Raw genomic sequence first — 16,923 nt, forward strand, 5'->3', positions numbered from 1 at the left:
TCGGAGCTAACCTTGGCTTCTTCTAAAGCCTGTAGTCAATATCATCACCATATGCAATCCGTCAACCATAAATCATGAAGCGCCCTCACTTTAAACCGTGATATCTTTCCATGCAGATATTCCAGGTCTGGCCGAAATAGCGAGCCAGGTAATCTATCTGTTTATTGATCATGATGCACTGATAAGAACGCTCCTCCAACCCCCGACGTCACCCTCCTAATTATAAGGGGATAAAGCTTTTAGCTGGATGATATGTACACGTTAGCTAGCTATCACAGTCCCACAAAAACCAGCGATATCCTATCATTATTGATTAACGAGATATAAGTAGCCCCTTTTGTCGGTTTGTCTTCGAATTCGGTGTAGATCTTTCGGGTCTAGCATGCCGTTAATTTCAGAATTCGGGTTCCACACAATTGTACAAGGCCAACGAAGCCAGAACAGTAACAGTACCAGTAGTTGTACAATAGAAAGTTCAGCATAGAGGGTCAAGTATATGTGGAAGGCAAGATACATTCGATTCACAAATCGATTCTAGCAACGGTGGCATTTTATCAACTATATGTAATCTGACATGGCGTGTTATATGCGTCACGTGATTTGAGAATAATGGCCTGATATCATGTTACGTCCAGCTACGCCCCTTGAGCCGGAGAAATAGAAGATCTATACAAATTCTTACTACCGAGTCTTCCCGAGAGATTATTTTTTATTCTCCTTTCTTTGTTTATTGCAGACGAATTATGAGTAAAACCTATTCGTATATGAACTGCATGTACGCATGTATTTTTTGTGATTTCTAGCACACTTATTGACCACACAAAGCCCTCAACTAATCTGCCACCACAGACAGCCGATGCACCGACTTCGCGGGTATTTTCACCAGCTTGCGCGCGACGATGCAGGTATGTATATATGTATGCAATCTGATACGGCGTCTCACGAGACCTGTCTCAAAAATATTTTTAAAATATTGTAATCATTATTTTTCTTGTAAAGGTGATAGCTTAGGCCGGCGCGACTTCGTTCGCGGTATTTCTGGGGAGTTGAATGCTCATCAGGCTGAGTATGATTCTCTCCTACTGAATAGGGCACAGCCTGTCTTGCATCGGAGAAAGGTGTCTTGGGGAAGGTTCATTATAGGCACATGATTGGCTTGAGCCTTTCTCGGGGGTTGTAAACTAATCTTTCGTGTGGCAATGAAAACATTTCTGTTGTATCTACCGTGATATCCATTTCGTATGCTAGCCCTTCTTTAACAGGAAGTGTAGCTTCGGTATCTAGTAAACCTAATTCCCGAAAAGTGTGTACAAAAATGCACGATTTCGAAAAAGTTATGGGAGTGGATCTTAGATCTCCTGCCCGCCTTGGTTCTTACGTCCCAGATCGATTCACATTGTTTCAAGGGCTCTAGCTCTCCTCTTGGTTATGATCCATGGTTATAAAGTACCGGCACATCACATATATATTCGTAAGCTATATTCCGTATGACCTCGTAGATGAGTCTAGGCTTCGGTAAATACCATGGAATCTTCCCGGATAAGCTTCTTGTCGGCTTGGTTATCCCTGCCATGCTGAAAAGTCAGTTAGCTATAGCCAGACAGCTATTTACTCAACTCCATCTAAACCAATCAGAAAATGTGGGGAGTTGCGACATACCCTCATTGCCCTGTTTTATATTCGATGTTAATTAACTGCAAGCAGCCGCTTAAATCAGAACATGGAAATAAATCCTCTCCAATGGTATAGTGCTGTACTTTTCCTACAGTGGAGTTTATCTCAAAGTTCCAAGTTCCAACAAATGTATCCCTGTTTATAGAATTTGGAATTTCAAGCTCCTTTCTATTTCCTATTGCATGGTACGTGGTGTTATGTTTGATGCTCGATGATGAAGGCTTAATGTACTAGAGATATGGCCGTTCATCTATAATCATGAGGGCGAACGGGAACCAGACCAGTATGAAGTCCGTCAGAATGGATCGGGGTATGTTTGGTGCTGTACTTCGATAGACACACATATATATAAGAAGCTCACCGCCGTGTTAATGTCTCTCCATGTCCTATTCACTTGCAGATCGTGAATATCATGCATCTGATTAACATAGAGTAAAGTGTGTGTATTATGTGGCAGGGTGCTCTGTCCACTCCATGCAACTGGAGACAGGGGCTCATCCACTCACGATGATTCATTAGCGAACTGGTGTGACAGCTGTCAAAATCTTGAAGGTTAGTGACAGAACCATAGAGATAAATGAAACCACGTACTTACCACTCTATTTTTCAGTCGATCTGTTCGTGTTATAGGAACTCTTAAGTCAAGCGTCATGATTACTTTCGATGGAGCTCATCGTTTTTGTAATTTGGATATATCATCGCTGGATTTATGTATCAACGACGGGACCTACGTCACAAACTTTATTATGGCAATATCCTAGAGTTTCCGATCATCTTGTGTCAGATCAGGTGTTAGAGGACTACACCCAAATTAAACAAGCATGTGAGTTCCTGGGTTGTAACGCACCTTATTCAGCACAGTGATTTCGGTTTCGAGACATCGACTTTGCATCCATGGGTGGCTACGTGATCACATACTTCCGGGAAACAGAGAGTACTAGCGATTTTGAAGGTATTCCCATAGGCCTAGTGATAATAAATGTAGTATATATCTTTGTGAGTATTGTTGGAATAGGTTGTGCTTGATGTTATATAGGAACACTTGGCTGCAGTACGTACCTGGGGAGTACACGTGTGGCTGTCGATGTCTCGGGGACGAGGAGGGAAGCCGACTTCACGAGGCTACACCTCCTATAACACTCCGGGTAACGTCCTTTAGCTTATTCTTATATATATATTACATGTATACGTAATTACTATATATTAGACCTTAAGCTTAGGCTTATAAACGTATGTATTATACGTATATGGAGCTTGTAACTATATATATTAATTGCGCATGCCACATATATATCCGTATATATACGCGTAGATACCACTCGCGAGGCTGAGTCCCAATTAACTCACGTGACACGTCGATTGTTGGCTTTTTTGCTCTTCTCACAGGTCATATCGTGATTTAGTTAGAGCTCGGCCTCGCGAGCTAGTAGGTCGTAATTAAGTGTACTCATTCAAGAATGTCGCGTCCTGATTCCATATTTCTATAACTCTGATATCTACCAACAGCCTAGTTAGATTGATTGAGAAATAGGCGAAAATAACAACAATCACCGCATACAATTGATAAACAATCGCACAATGGGTCTGGGGGCCGCATATTGTTTAACCGAGTGATAACTTATGACTCTAAAGGGAAATGTTTTACCTCACGGTCCCCTTAGGGTTTGTGAGGTTTCTTTGTTAGTATAGAGATTATGTATATGGGAGTGAATTTAGACGCGGAATTTTTTAATTTAGCCTCTATCAGGTCGCATGATAGAGTTTTCGTGAACGTGGTTCCTTTCCCTCTATTGCCAAGAGGCGGCGTTTCAACTCTGTATGATTTTGAGACCTATCAAGTTTGATAAACTCACTAGTATATCAGCGGAGCTTGTGATTGATTCCCTTCATCAATTGACTTGTGAGAGTTAAAAACAAATAAATTGCGAGAAATGATATTTCATAAATAGCATGCGGTGGTGAGCTGATGATCGATATCCCATCTACGGTTGGGTTGAGTGCTGCTGGTGTTTTCTACGAGATCGTACGTTTAAGATATAATGAAGACCTGAACTCCGTTGATTTCTGGCTTCCGAACATTGGAGGATATATTTGGTCCTCTATATATTAGTCACTATAATTTGTGCAGTGGATCGATGTTGGGAGCCACCGGATGGATATTCCGGTATGCCAAGATTGGTTAAGGGTTATATTATATATAAAGGCCCATCTATTGTATAGCAAGTAGTCGATAAAGTAATCAAATCTCGTATATGTCCTACATCCACAAAGAAGAAACTCATCCCGAAGGGGAGCGAGTGAGATACTGTGAGCCAAGCCCTAGTCGTTAGTTGGTTGGTTTGGGGGTTAAGAGGTTATCAATATAATCTGCCCACTTGATTTTTTTTTTGTTTTGTTTAATTCATTAATTGCATGCAACCCTACAGTTATAGCAATTAATCTGCCCACTTGAGAGTGTAGTATTAAACTAGAACTTTTACCTGCCTGCATTTACCTTATGATGGTACTATGAATGGCTTCCTTCTCGAGATAAAGAAATCTGTGCAGATCAGCTTTGGGTTAGAGATGAGTTCATAATATTATGATGTTGCTTTTCGCATAGAACGTAAGATAGTTTTCTTTTACACAAAAACGCGGTGTAATCTGCATATAATATTAACAGCCGACTACAAAAGGCTAGGCAAGCTTAAGAGACGTGAGACTAGACGTGAACCATAATCCCTGTTAGTTATAATTTATTGCGATTATTTTAGTGATGTTCTTTGAAACGTTAGAGCTTGGTGAATGTAAATCTATCCTCACATCATCGTTCTCATTGTTGTTGGTTAATGGGCTAGTACAAAACGCTCTTGATGTTGGCGTTGGATTTAAGACATTGTGAGTACTAAGCTTTTAGACCGGCGAGCATTTTGGAGAGTAAGGTGGCGTTAGTGCCGGTGTTACGATGCTGGTCAATTTAACACGTGGCCAACATGTCTAATTCAAGTTTATGGGAAGTACATGTACGTAGTATCTATCCTAAGCCAATCATATAGCAAAATCTACGAACATCTCGGTCGAGTGAGGATCTGTGCTCAGGACGCGTTAGGTCACGTGATGGAATCTCGTTCTAAGTTTAGGAAGACAATATTGGGTGGAACCCGTATCATTATGAAACCAGATCTAATATGTAGCGAGAAGCTATATGTAGCTCTATCCTACTAAAAATCGTTGTATTGGCTTATTTACACCTACAAGTACTGGCGGTTACCTACACAAAATCCTATAGATATTTACGTAGCCTCTCAGTGTCAACAACTTGAAGTTACTACATACTTGTAATTTACCGAAACTACGTGACTCTAGGTATAGGTTTACTCTCCTTTCGTATTGAACACACATATACACGTAGTCTCGCCTATCACTTTTTAACTGCAAAACAGCTTGCCCGATCACTCTTGAGCCTCGATCCTTGCCCCCCACAATTCCTACACAAAGCTCAGAGGGTTCGAATAGCGTGGAGATGCACCTATCACATTTACGTTATCCCACCATGGTGACCGGTGCGGAATGTGGATCAAGCCTTAATAGCAGGGACCAGACAGAGCAATCCCAAAACCAACAGCCCTCCCCAGCTGCTGCTGCACAGGCAATCCAACAGACTTTCACACCGAGACCCCCTGAACACTTAAGTCAACCCGGGCCCCTGCCCCGTCATACTGCAATCCAAAATCTACGAGGATTCACTCAAAGAGAACCGTATCGTTTATCAGAAAGACGTGTTACTACTAGGCATTCTAGTACTTATTCACCGAATTCATTAATGATGACATATCGACAGCCTCTAGACACACTTCCGCTCGAACACTACAATATTTACCCAAGTAGACAAAACCAAGAGGATCTCCGGGACGACAATCATCAAAATTATCTTGGTAATTATACCCAGATACCACTCAATAGCCCGATCCGAGCTGCGAGTGTATCACGCAATGAGGTTCCTGCACCTGGGGTGCTGCATCTGGCTAGCCTAGGATTACAAATATCTCAAGTCCCGGAGAATACAGATTCGCCTCTATCTTTAGGGTTGATGACTTTCAGAGTGGAACCAAATGGAAATTCTGCTGTTGTTATTAGACATTCTGAAGGGCATTTCCAACCGGGCGATGTGATCGAATCTCAGGCCGGGCTTGCATCATGTTTCGAATCAAGGGTGTGTCCAATATGCCAAGAAGAATGGATTTGGAGAGGATTTACTCCAGCAGAGATAGCTATCTTGGATTCAAGTGGTGCTGAGTGGGAAGTCGCTAGATTACCATGCGGACACACATTTCATAGTGCTTGCCTTGCTGTTTGGTTCCACGAGATAAGTATTCCTGTGGCATGAAGTTTTCGAGCTTAGCTAACTCTTTGATTCTCACGGAAGTCCTAGTTGTCCATGTTGCAGAAGGCAGTACAGGTTCCGTGAGTATCGATGGAGTGAATTATTTTGCTACGAGGGTTGGCGATTGAGATATAACTGGCAGGGAGATCGTGAAGATAGCAGTGCAGATGCTTACCTTGATGGGCACCCACATTACCCATCAATTTCAAGAAGGGTTTCGTTCACTATTCGTAGTCAGAGCGAGGAGCAACCTAGAGTCACGTATACATCAGACCCAATACAGGCATCACCGTTGTCCTCTCAGAGAAGACGGCATCCAAGCTGGACGACACTCTCTTCATCGGGAGGGGGAACTGTGTTGAGAAGAACAAGAAGGACATCTCGCTATGTATCTGATACTCTGAATGCTTTAGGGGAAACTTCAATAGTCGTTTCGCCCGAGGAGCCTGCAAACGGTTCCACGACTGATTTCTGTCTTGGAGATCTCCAAGCCCTTACACCAGATATGATTTTACACGAGCCGGAATACTGGAATAGGTATGAGATCGAAATTGGCGAGGAAGGTGAAGGAAGTCGGGTACAAATATGCCCGAATGATAGAAATTCGTTGAATGGATTAAGCCCAGGATGGCCTCATTTTGACGCATATATCTCACCTTCCTCAGTTGAACAAGCAAGAACAACAAGCCGGTTAGGGGATGCCGAAGTAGAAGAAGAGAGAGAATCGCCCAATAACGAGGAGTTGGAAGGTTTTAACACACAAATGGATGGCTCACAGTCTCCTTTGAGCGAAATCCTGAGGCAGTGGAATACGCGGTCGACAATTGGTGATGTTCTTCGTGATTTCCATGTAATAATTGCCTATGTTCTTGAGGGAATGCAGAGATACGAGGCAGGAATGGCACCGTGGCCAGGCGTATCTCCAAACTTTGACCAAAATACAAGAGATCTCTGCCAAGAAGATATTGAAGGAAACATATCTATTACTAGTGCATCACGTCGTGTTCTTTCTCTTCTTGAGAGCACAGGTATCCCCGGGGCATCTAGATCCGAGAATCCAGCACTTGGGAGCGTTACTCGGAGAATCTCGAGGATTCCTCGACTCGTGAAGAAAGATGTTAAAGCCGAAGCCCCAGCCGAGAAAATGATGATGGCGCCCGAGGATGTCATGTTTGACGATTGGGAGATAGTTGGCCAGGCTGCACGCTGCCAAGACCCTCAACACACCTCGAGAGTTATCGAGGCTGAAAAGTCCAAATCACCTAGAAAGGTTGCGTCTCTAACTATTCCAGGGCAAAGGGAAAGTGTGCCCGCAAAGGAAATTTGGATCTCGAAGATTCAAGGTGAAAACAGAGGGGCAAGCTCTTCTTGTAGTCCTGAAAAAATGGAAGATCCCAGTTCACGAACAATTGAACTCGGGTACGTTGCGTCAAAAATCCCGATTCTTTTGTCGAGGCCTGGCGGAGGGCATTCATCAAATCCGAATATTGAGAAGATGGGACGTTCTCCTATGCATAAGGGTGTGGAAAATTCGCCGCTAAGTAGTCAGAGGGGAAGACTCATGGCCGGAGAAATGCAAGTACCGTTAGACTTGCATTTCATGAGGGGGAGAAAACCAACCCGGGACTGTAGTCCGTTGGCAAAAAATTCAATCTTTGGAACTACTAGTTTAAAAAAAGACAACACCGTTAGTGACTTTGAGAAGGATGAGACAGACGATGAGCTTAATGAAAAGAAGAAGAGGAGCCGTTTCACTTGAACTTGAAAATGAGTGTCATGTTAATAAATTAACATCACTGCACTTGTAGAGGCGATTACGAGAGTGTTAAACAGGTATATATATACTATGAAGGTGTTCGGCAGTCTCATTGTTCACAATAGCTGCATAACGTTATTTTCGGGGTTCTTGCCCTAGCTAAGCGTGAATATAAGATTTGCACTGATAAAATATCGTATTCATATTGAAGTGACGGCCCCATGTGATATTTGACTGATCAATTGAAATGACCTATATAAACAAAATAGGGCCAAGCCCGAATAAGACGACAGGAAATATATAACTACAACAGTCAAGCTGTACAGACACCCATACCCATTCCGTATTGCAAGAGTCTGTCAAAGACGTTTTATCTTGAAAGGGTTAGGAATTACCAGTTACAAAAGGCAAAACAAAAGGAAATGAATTAAAAAAAAAAAAAAAGGAAAAAAAACAGTCTCCCAATTCAGCCACCTCGCCTTAGCAGTCCAATTTCCCATCAAAAGCCAGTCGAATCCGAATCAAGAATCACAAGACCTAGAACGCCAAAAAGCACAGCTACTTTCTCCTCCAAATCCCTGCCCATAATCGTCAACTTGCATCCTTCTCTACTCCTTCTATAACTGTAACCCCCGCACCTTCCAATCCCTCCCGCACAGCAGCCACTACATCTGCCGGTGGCCCATCACGCGAATGCAAATTACCTCTTCCACTGGCCGAAGAGCTCCGACGCGAGTGCTCTGTCGTGATCTGCGACAGTGTCTTCTTCGCTCCTGTAACTGGTTTTCGGGAACGGAGTGATCCCTTCGCATCCACATTCGCGGCGGCAACAGTACTCGATGATAGACCAGGGGTGGAAGGCGCACCCGGTTTCTCCTCAACGGCATCAAGTAAATACCACCTTAGACCATCAGATAGTTCAAATGGGTTCTCGTCATCGATGCTTGCGCCGTCCGATGAGTGCAGACTAGCACGATCAGGCGGCAGCTGTATCGATGCGGAGGAACGAGAGAGGTCGACAACACGATTTTCAATCTTGGTAATACGTGCGAGGAGCCAATCTCGTGAGCGAAGATTATGGCCTGTTTCCTCTTTAAGGAAAAAGTGGGGCGCGCCGACGTTGAAGGCGGCCCATGGGCGAGTCGCGGAGTTGCGTGTAGGAAGGAAGAGAGCTAGATCACCTGATTTGAAGGATTTAAACGCGATTTTCTCGTTGGCTTCATCGCGGGAGCGGTAGTATTTCTCGCGGTAAGCGCGGCATTGTTTCATAAGCTGGCGGCAGTCGTTCTCAACCTTCTTTACTCTGCTAGTAACGGTATCTGCGAATGCGTCTAGGTCAAGTGAGGAGATGTTGGTAAGATATGCGGAGAAGGCTTCGTCCTCAGCGGAAGAGTCTGAATCGTGTAGCCAATAGAGAAGAGTTACATCTTCGGCGGCTGTGGCAGGTGGGAGATTTCCGGATTTCTTCATGGAAGCGGACATGTCGTGGGATGAGCGACTTAGCACGGCGCTATCGCTGTTGTTGCTTCGAGAAACCTTCACGATCGAGGTACTGCCTTCGTTCCTAACAATCCGATATCCGAGCGCCTCCAGCAATTGGATTGAGCGGATGTTATGTGTATACAACCTCTGGGTAAGATCCTTGGCTTTGATGCTTCTGCTTTCTAGTCTCCTCTCCAACGTTTCTTTCTCCTTCTCGATTGTCTCACCATGTTCCTTCACATCCTCCAATTGTCTTGAAAGTTCTTTACACCGGTCGACACTCTTCGCGATTAGTTCTTCAATTCCGTCCATTAATTTGCCCAAATCATCTGGCGCAGCCTCCCCTCCAAACCTCTCGTGTGCCCCCTTCACTCTACCTACTAGACTTTCTCGCTCCAAATTATCTTTCTTTGCGTTCTCCAATACTTCCTTCATACCCTTCATCGATTCCTCCATCGCACGCACACTCTCGATAAGCCTTGCATTCTCGCCTTGGAGCCTCTCCACTTCCACGCTATTAATTTCCAACTCTCCTTCGAGGCTCTTAATGCGTTCTTCATCTCGATCAAGGTCTTCATATGCTTCCTCAATTTTACCTTTTAGCTCTTCGATTTCTTGCTGGAAAGCTTTACGCTCAACGATGTGTTGTTGATCTAATGCCTCCAAGTTTGCGACAAGATCACGCTTGGTATCATCAGCGCTTCTCATCCTTTCGCTCATCTCTTTCTCACTCCCTGCACGAGCCGCGGCCTCCTGCTGTAGCCTTGCGGTAAGTTCGCGCTCTGCGGCAAGCTCTGCTTCAAGTGTGGTTATACGGTTCCGATCTACAATATTTTCAGAGCTTATTCGTCTCACATTGACTGGGCTCGTGGGCCCATCGTTTGGGAAAGCCTGTTGCGTGAGTTGTGGTGTATTCGATGCGGACTGTGGAGTCTGTGAAGGGGTATAAACGTTCCCCGTGGTTGCCCTGGCCCTATGGATTAGGTCCTCCAGCTTTCTCACACGGCTTTCATAGCCTTGCACACGTTGTTGCAGGGCCTCCTTCTCCGTGCGCAGAGTTTTGAGTTCTTCGTCGCCACGAGAGACATAGACTGAGTCTCCACCTGTGCTTGTAGCTTCGTGTATAGAGCCGAACTTGAAGCCTTTTGGGCGTTTTCCACCGTGTTTTCTTCCCCCGGTGGTTTGAGGGTCATCTAGTTTAATGTAGAGTCCCTGAAGCTCTTTCCATGTTCCCTCCATCCCTTCCATTGTCTTGAGCATCGTAAGAAATGCTTCGATATCTGCACGGTTGATATTTGGTAGGCCTCCGCTCGCATCGCCGCGCGTGGTCAGCTCTGCACGAACAACCCCTTGTACGCCATCGCCGCCTTCAAGGCTGAAAGGTAGGAGAGATCCGGTGTTCCGCATCCACTTTCTTCGCCGTTTTTCCTCATCCTCTTTGATATTCGCAAGATCCTCTGCAACGCGTTGAGAATCACTGGTGAATTTTGCAGACCATTCACGGCGGCGGACGCACTCGATAAGAAGAGAGCCATAGATAGTGGGAAAGCGCGTGATGAGGGTTAAGAGACGGAGGGAAGCGTCTTCAGCAAAGGTACTGTCAAGAGAGGTGAGGGCGGGATTAACAGGTGCACAGAGAGATTGAATGTGTGCAATCGTTTGCAGATGAGCAGTACTTCTTTCAGAGGCCTCGTTCTTCATTACGTTAATTAGGGTTCTGTGGAGTGCGGTGATAAAAAACGCGGATTTGGATTTGGACTAGTTGGGTCTACCTTAAGCTTGACGGCCTCCTGCAAGACTCTCCCTACATCCCCGACTACACTGACCAACCCTGGCAGATACTCGGTCGTACTAGCATAAGCCCTCTTACTCGCTGTAGAGATTGCTCTTGGCCCTTGCAGCGTGAGCACGTAGTCATAATCCGTCTTTACCTTCTTAACTAGTACCTCTATCTCTCCAATCAACATTTTACAATTCTCCGCCACCCCATCTCGTTCTGCGAGTTCTTTTTCACGCTGGATCTCTCCTTTGAGTACCTGCGTTTGACCAACTATGTCCTCGATTGTCTCGCTGAGTTCAATCACATCTTTTTCAAACTTCTGGCTTAAGCTTGAGAGGGTTGAGGCGGCAAGCTGAACATCTCTTATGATGAAAAAGTCCGCAAGCACCTTAGCTTCCTGCTCTTCCTCTAAGCCCGTTTGATGATACCTCCTCAACTCAGGGTGCACCGGGAGGCGAGTAAGGATACCCACTCCGCCCTCCCACTCGGCCAAGACGTGGTCCTGGTCCACGAGAACCCCTTCAGCCCAATCCCGTAGCTTCCCTAACGAACTGTTGAGGGTTCCGGAATGGTACTCGAGATTGCTAAATGCGACCTTGACGGCCTGGCGTATTACCCCAGTCCCCGTGTCGTTCTCCGTAATCTGCTGGGCGAGCATCTGGGCATGGCTCAACACGCTCTCGCTCCAACTCAAGCGTTTTTTAAACAGGGAGCGCCAGGAGGAAAGCTCGGTCTCGGAATCGAGATTCGTCGGGAATGGGGTGGGTATTTGAACACGGGGGATCGGAGATGTGGGGGGCGGGGGAAACGGATGTGTGAGGTGTCGACGATCAAACAGGTAAAGTTCGCGCTATCATGGTATTAGCTAGTGGGCTAGCTGTCAGTGGGGAATCGGTGGGAGCCGACGAGAACAGACCTCCTGGGTGAGGGACGCGGGCTTGAAGTTTGTGCCCCGACTCGTCATCAAGATCTGGCAAGCCGGGGGAAGAGAGATCTTTGAATCGATCCATTTTCGGAGCTCTTCGACGCTGCAGAGAGAGCTGTCAGTTCCAAATCTCGTAGCTAATCTGTACGTAGCTCTAGCTGTCTAGCTAGCTTGGACGGCGATAAAGGATGGAGAGGCTCACGAGGCGAAGGATCCGGATTCGGCTTGTAGACACTCTCCCGTATGGGCTGTATAAATTAGTATCGGCATTCCTCCTCACGGTGGAGGTCCGGGTGCTGTGCTGTGCCCTTCTTCCAGATCAGTTTATGTGGCTGCGAGGGTAGGTCGTGATACGGTGTATGTCGTGTTCTGCGGCGCGAGGTTGATTACGAGAAGAGAGGAGAGCAAGAGAGAGAGAGAGAGAGAGAGAGAGAGAGAGAGGGGAGAGATTAAGATAATAATGAAAAATACAAATAAAAAAAGAATGCTCGCCTTGTCGGAACGCCACCACAGGTTGGCTCTGATTTTGACAGGCGATGAGAGTGTGAGTAAGGATTAAGGCGTCGACAAGTGACGGTTGTCGCCAAGATGTCGCACGTGAGCTATGATGTTTCTTCACTGTCCCATGGTGTTTATCAAGTGCCACCTGAATCTGCTAGGAACAACTACGTCAATTATATTAGAGCATACAATCATTTAGAGAGACATTATCGTAGTATCGCTAGCGTGGAGCTTTGTCTACCACGACACCTAAAGTGTTTTATTTACACATAACTACTGGAATAGGAAGTGGCAAGGAAGATCTGAGGCTGTAGGCGGTTAGATCCTGTCTCACAAACCTTGAACTTGGCATCCTCAACTGCCTAAAGTGGTAATAATAAGTTTATTAGAAATCCTGAGGCCGTCAGATTAGATTACCATAAGGCTGTTGTACGAGTACCTGATTAAAACTCTACTTTGAACTCTAAATTGTAGGAGTACATGTAGATCATTCCCTCACGCTAGCTTTCTATCAGATGGTCGTTTCAGGTCTGCTGCCATTCAAAAAACGAGGCGCATGCGAAGCCCAGACCTTAGATGACTAATCAGAGTGCTAGACTAAACATGTGATGTCGTGTACTCTACTCTAGGATTGTGTGTGAATCATGGATTTAGTTTTTCCTAGGCTTCTTCCTCCTTTATCCATTATAAATTATAATCGGTTCATGGTATGGTTGAATAGAGCCTTCTTCTATCTCTACTCGTGGATACAACAAATAGCCAACAAGGTGCAGATGGTCAGACACAGTACAGTGATACAAGTGCACTGGTACAAGACCTCCACATTTACCAAAGTCGGTTCATTTTTGGAAAGTCAAGTTATAGCGGAACATCACCAGTCCGCTCGGAAAAGTGTCCATATGTAACCAAGACAGCTGTGGTCATTAACTCCCATCAAATAAAAACGGTGTAGAAGCTAGCTAACCAACGTCAAGCCTTTATATATCCATCGCCAGATTCAAAGGTTCATCGTCCAACGAAGAGTTGAATCCCCTCAGTCGGACGGCTGAGTGATATCCCATGATGCCCCCTCCCCTCCCCCCTCCCCCCCTCCCCCCCTCCCCCCTCCCCCCTCTTCTAGAGAACTCAAAGATCAAAAAATCAAAAACAGCTCTCCGAGTATTCTTTCTCACTGAGTTTATGCTCAGCTTCTAAAGCCAAGAACAAGTTGCATAATGTATTATCACTCGTTGTTTTTTTAAGAGACAGCCTCCCCATGCACTGCACCAGTAGCTACAGTCTTGATTCCGATCCGTATTTTGGGGGGGTATATAGCTAGCTAGCTTCCTATGCTATCATGAAGAAGATGAGAGAATCAAGCTATGACTATGATTAGGCCTAATAAATAAAAATTGATTTCCAAAGCGCTTTTCAACCAGGGGCATAATACGGGTCATTTCCATGATGGGTTTTTTTTTTGCCTGTTGGGGTTTCTTTCCTCTGGAAAAACATTTAGAGAAAAGAAGCCCGGGCTTTTGTCTTCAGGCTACACATGGAATTCACTGGATTAAGCGTGAATAGATTTATTGCGACCCACAAACGACCCCAAATTAACCAAACTATGATTTTTGGCTAAAGATCAAGTATTCGGTGCTTTGAGTTTGGCTGAGGGTTTGCTTAAGCGGAACTAAACCAAAGCGGTATTTCTGTCTGGATGTGTGTGTGTTGTTATTATAAGCCTCTCATCAAGAGATCTGTCGGTGTTCGTTTGGGCTCAATAGGAGAGATGTGGCATCTACCTGCCTGCCAGCCGGACTAGCCATCATTGCAATTGTGTACTTATACTCCTCTTTCCATCCACTCCACTCCACTCGCAGCATCCTTCTCTACATCCATTCTAGTTTATAATCTATCTACTATCTATCTTATACCTACTACCATTTATCACACCCATCTCACCGCCATGGCCTCCAGCCCCAGCCCCAGCTTCTCATCCTCCTCCCTCTCCTCCCTCTCCCACAGCGTCTCCACTATCGACAGTAGCTGCCCGGAGCTCTCCGCATCCCTCCAGGAGGCCATCAACACCAACCCACCCCTATTCTCGTCCCCCGGCTTCGCGGGCAGCTCCCGCCAGAACAGTGGGCATCCCAGGCAGCAATATATCCGCAACTACACCTACCCAGACACACCGGGTGTGTCTGGGATCCCGCCGCCGTACCACGTGGATGAGACGGCACCGCTGAGGCCGCTGCTGCGACCGCTGCTGGGGGTGGCGAGTGCGAGGTATGTGGTTGTGTGTTATTGGTGTATCTTGTTGCGGACTGACTGACATGGCTCCTAGTGATAGTGATGATGGACGTCAGCGCGAAACACGGAGGGGCTGCGGGTGGAGGCAGGTGGTGATGCCGTGGTGCCAGGCGGTGATGCTTCTGTTGATGGGGCTGGCGGCGGCGGTGGTAGTGACGCTTTTTGTGGTGCTTCTTATGGGGTGCGTTAAGGCTTGGAGGGAGTGAAGAAGAGGTGAGGTGGGGGCTGTAGTTGTGTCTTGTTGGGGTTGAACAGCGTGTGGACTGCATTTTGTGTATGATTCGGGGGTGAGTGATTTCTTGTGATGGGGATCTGTTTGTGCAGGGGGCCTTTCTTGGCACAGGACCGCGTTTCCTTTGACTGATCTCGATAGATTTGCGGTAGCGATCATTGGGAGCTGAATTGAGTCTTTTAGTCTTCAGATGCAAGTAAACACTTGGAATTGAAGGCTCGCGCGGCCTTCGAATCATGTTTCGTTCCTCAGTGCAGGTGTGCTCTGGTCTTTGCCAAATGCAGTAGTGATCTGCGCATAGTAACCACAAAACGCCCAACCCAACGCGTCTCCCACAAAGCCCAAACCTCCGAGCAGAGAGATATCGACAGACTCTCCTCACCAGCACAATTGCTTGCCCAACCCCACGAAACCGAAAACTCACCACAATGGCGCCCCAACCCCAAGTCCCGCGAGTCTTCCTCCTCCCCAAGAACGCAACCTCCACGCCCTTCACGATCGTCACCCTCCCGCACCCACGCACCTCAGTCCCCACCCGCTTCCTCCTGCACGAGTCCACGGGCCTACATGAGATCACAAAGATCGTCCCCGCAGCCTCCGCCCCGCGCTCCTGGCTGCTCGCCCCCACCACCCCCGACTCCCCCGACGACACAACATGGCTCAACACCGGCCAAACCCTGTCAGACGCAACACTATACCTCACAACCCCCTACGACCCACTCTTCCTCCTCCTCCCGCACCTCCTCCCACTCACGCCCACGGCCACCAGCGGCCTCTACCAGCCGCTCGATGACATTCTCGACGCCCTTGCCGACGCTGAAGATGAGGGCCGGTATCATTGGGCGGCGGTCCTGAGGGTGCCGAGGTGTAGAGAGGTGTTTGAAGCCCGTGTTAGGGCGGTGTGTGAGACGACGGTACCGCCGAGTGGTGCGTATCGGCTAGAGGTGGGGAGGGTGATGGGGGTGCTGGCGGGGAAGTGTGAAGCGATGGTTCGCGGGGGGTTGCCGCGTAGTATGGAGGGGGCGGTGGTGCGGAGGGGGGGCTGGGGTTGGGGGGGGTGGTGTGGAGGGGGTGGTGGAGGGGGTGGAGAGGCTGGATGTTGCTGCGGGGGAGAAGGAGGAGAAGAGTGAGAAGGAGAAGAGTGAGAAGGAGGTGGAGGAGGAGAGGTTGAGGCATGTGCTCCGCGTGCGTACGGCGGCGGAGTTTCTGGGCGGGACGTATTTGGCGAAGTGGCATGCGGAGGCGCTGATGGGGTACTTGGGGGGCGTGTATGATTTTGCGGCGCTGGAGAGGCGCATGGGGGAGGTGAAGAAGGCGAGGAATGAGGCGGCGGTGTTGAGGAGTGGGGATTTTGTGGGTGCTGGTGGGGGGGGAGTGGGAGTGGGGGAGGGGGGGGGAGAGGGAGGGGGGTGCAGGAGGCGAAGAAGAGGAGGAAGGAGGAGGAGGATGAGAAGAAGAAGAAGGCGGCGGCGTCGAAGAGTAAGGCCGTGAAGGACCTGGGGAAGGTGAATACGAGGGGGATGGCGAAGATGACGAGCTTTTTTAAGAAGAAGGAGACGTAGTGGGGGTTGGGGTTTTGCTGATGGCTTTTTCTTTTCTTTTCTTTTTGTGCTTTTTAGGGTTTGATGTGTGATGATAGCTGTTGGTAATAAATACCCCTTCTAGTTGCATGTTTTCGCTTTTTTTTTTTTTTTAGATAGCTTTCGGTTTGCGGCGGGGTGCGTCGGGCAGGGCAGGGCGGGAATGGGATGGGATGGGATGGAATAAAAAGTACATGACACAGGCGGTAGTAGTTAACTAAATATACGGTGCCAGTTAGTTGAACCTCACGCATATAGATGTGACAGATGGTTTCCTCTCTAGCTCCGAACTATCACATATCGCTAGGCCTAACGAGTGATACTTCATGAAAACTCGGTGGGAT

General features: G+C 47.1%; 4 protein-coding genes across 4 annotated transcripts; 3 read left to right on the plus strand and 1 right to left on the minus strand.

Annotated features, from left to right (window-relative positions):
• Positions 1-6,542: 6,542 nt before the first annotated feature.
• Positions 6,543-7,796, plus strand: LAJ45_09434 (uncharacterized protein; the record flags this gene model as incomplete). The annotated part of the gene is made up of 1 exon (XM_046118977.1): positions 6,543-7,796. The coding sequence occupies one exon, from the start codon at positions 6,543-6,545 to the stop codon at positions 7,794-7,796; it is 1,254 nt and encodes a 417-aa protein (XP_045967792.1).
• Positions 7,797-8,384: 588 nt separating this feature from the next.
• Positions 8,385-12,250, minus strand: LAJ45_09435 (uncharacterized protein; the record flags this gene model as incomplete). The annotated part of the gene is made up of 4 exons (XM_046118978.1): positions 8,385-10,970; positions 11,048-11,905; positions 11,972-12,083; positions 12,183-12,250. The coding sequence occupies 4 exons, from the start codon at positions 12,248-12,250 to the stop codon at positions 8,385-8,387; spliced, it is 3,624 nt and encodes a 1,207-aa protein (XP_045967793.1).
• A 2,173-nt stretch (positions 12,251-14,423) lies between these two features.
• LAJ45_09436 (uncharacterized protein) lies at positions 14,424-14,973 on the plus strand (the record flags this gene model as incomplete). Its single annotated transcript, XM_046118979.1, has 2 exons — positions 14,424-14,743; positions 14,802-14,973. The coding sequence occupies 2 exons, from the start codon at positions 14,424-14,426 to the stop codon at positions 14,971-14,973; spliced, it is 492 nt and encodes a 163-aa protein (XP_045967794.1).
• Positions 14,974-15,427: 454 nt separating this feature from the next.
• Positions 15,428-16,561, plus strand: LAJ45_09437 (uncharacterized protein; the record flags this gene model as incomplete). Its single annotated transcript, XM_046118980.1, has 2 exons — positions 15,428-15,930; positions 15,984-16,011. 2 exons carry the CDS (start codon positions 15,428-15,430, stop codon positions 16,009-16,011), a joined length of 531 nt encoding a protein of 176 aa, XP_045967795.1.
• Between the last annotated feature and the right edge of the window lie 362 nt (positions 16,562-16,923).

The sequence above is a fragment of the Morchella importuna genome (assembly GCF_003444635.1).
Source record: "Morchella importuna strain M04M26 chromosome Unknown Morimp01GS036, whole genome shotgun sequence".
In the NCBI taxonomy this organism is placed as follows: domain Eukaryota; kingdom Fungi; phylum Ascomycota; class Pezizomycetes; order Pezizales; family Morchellaceae; genus Morchella; species Morchella importuna.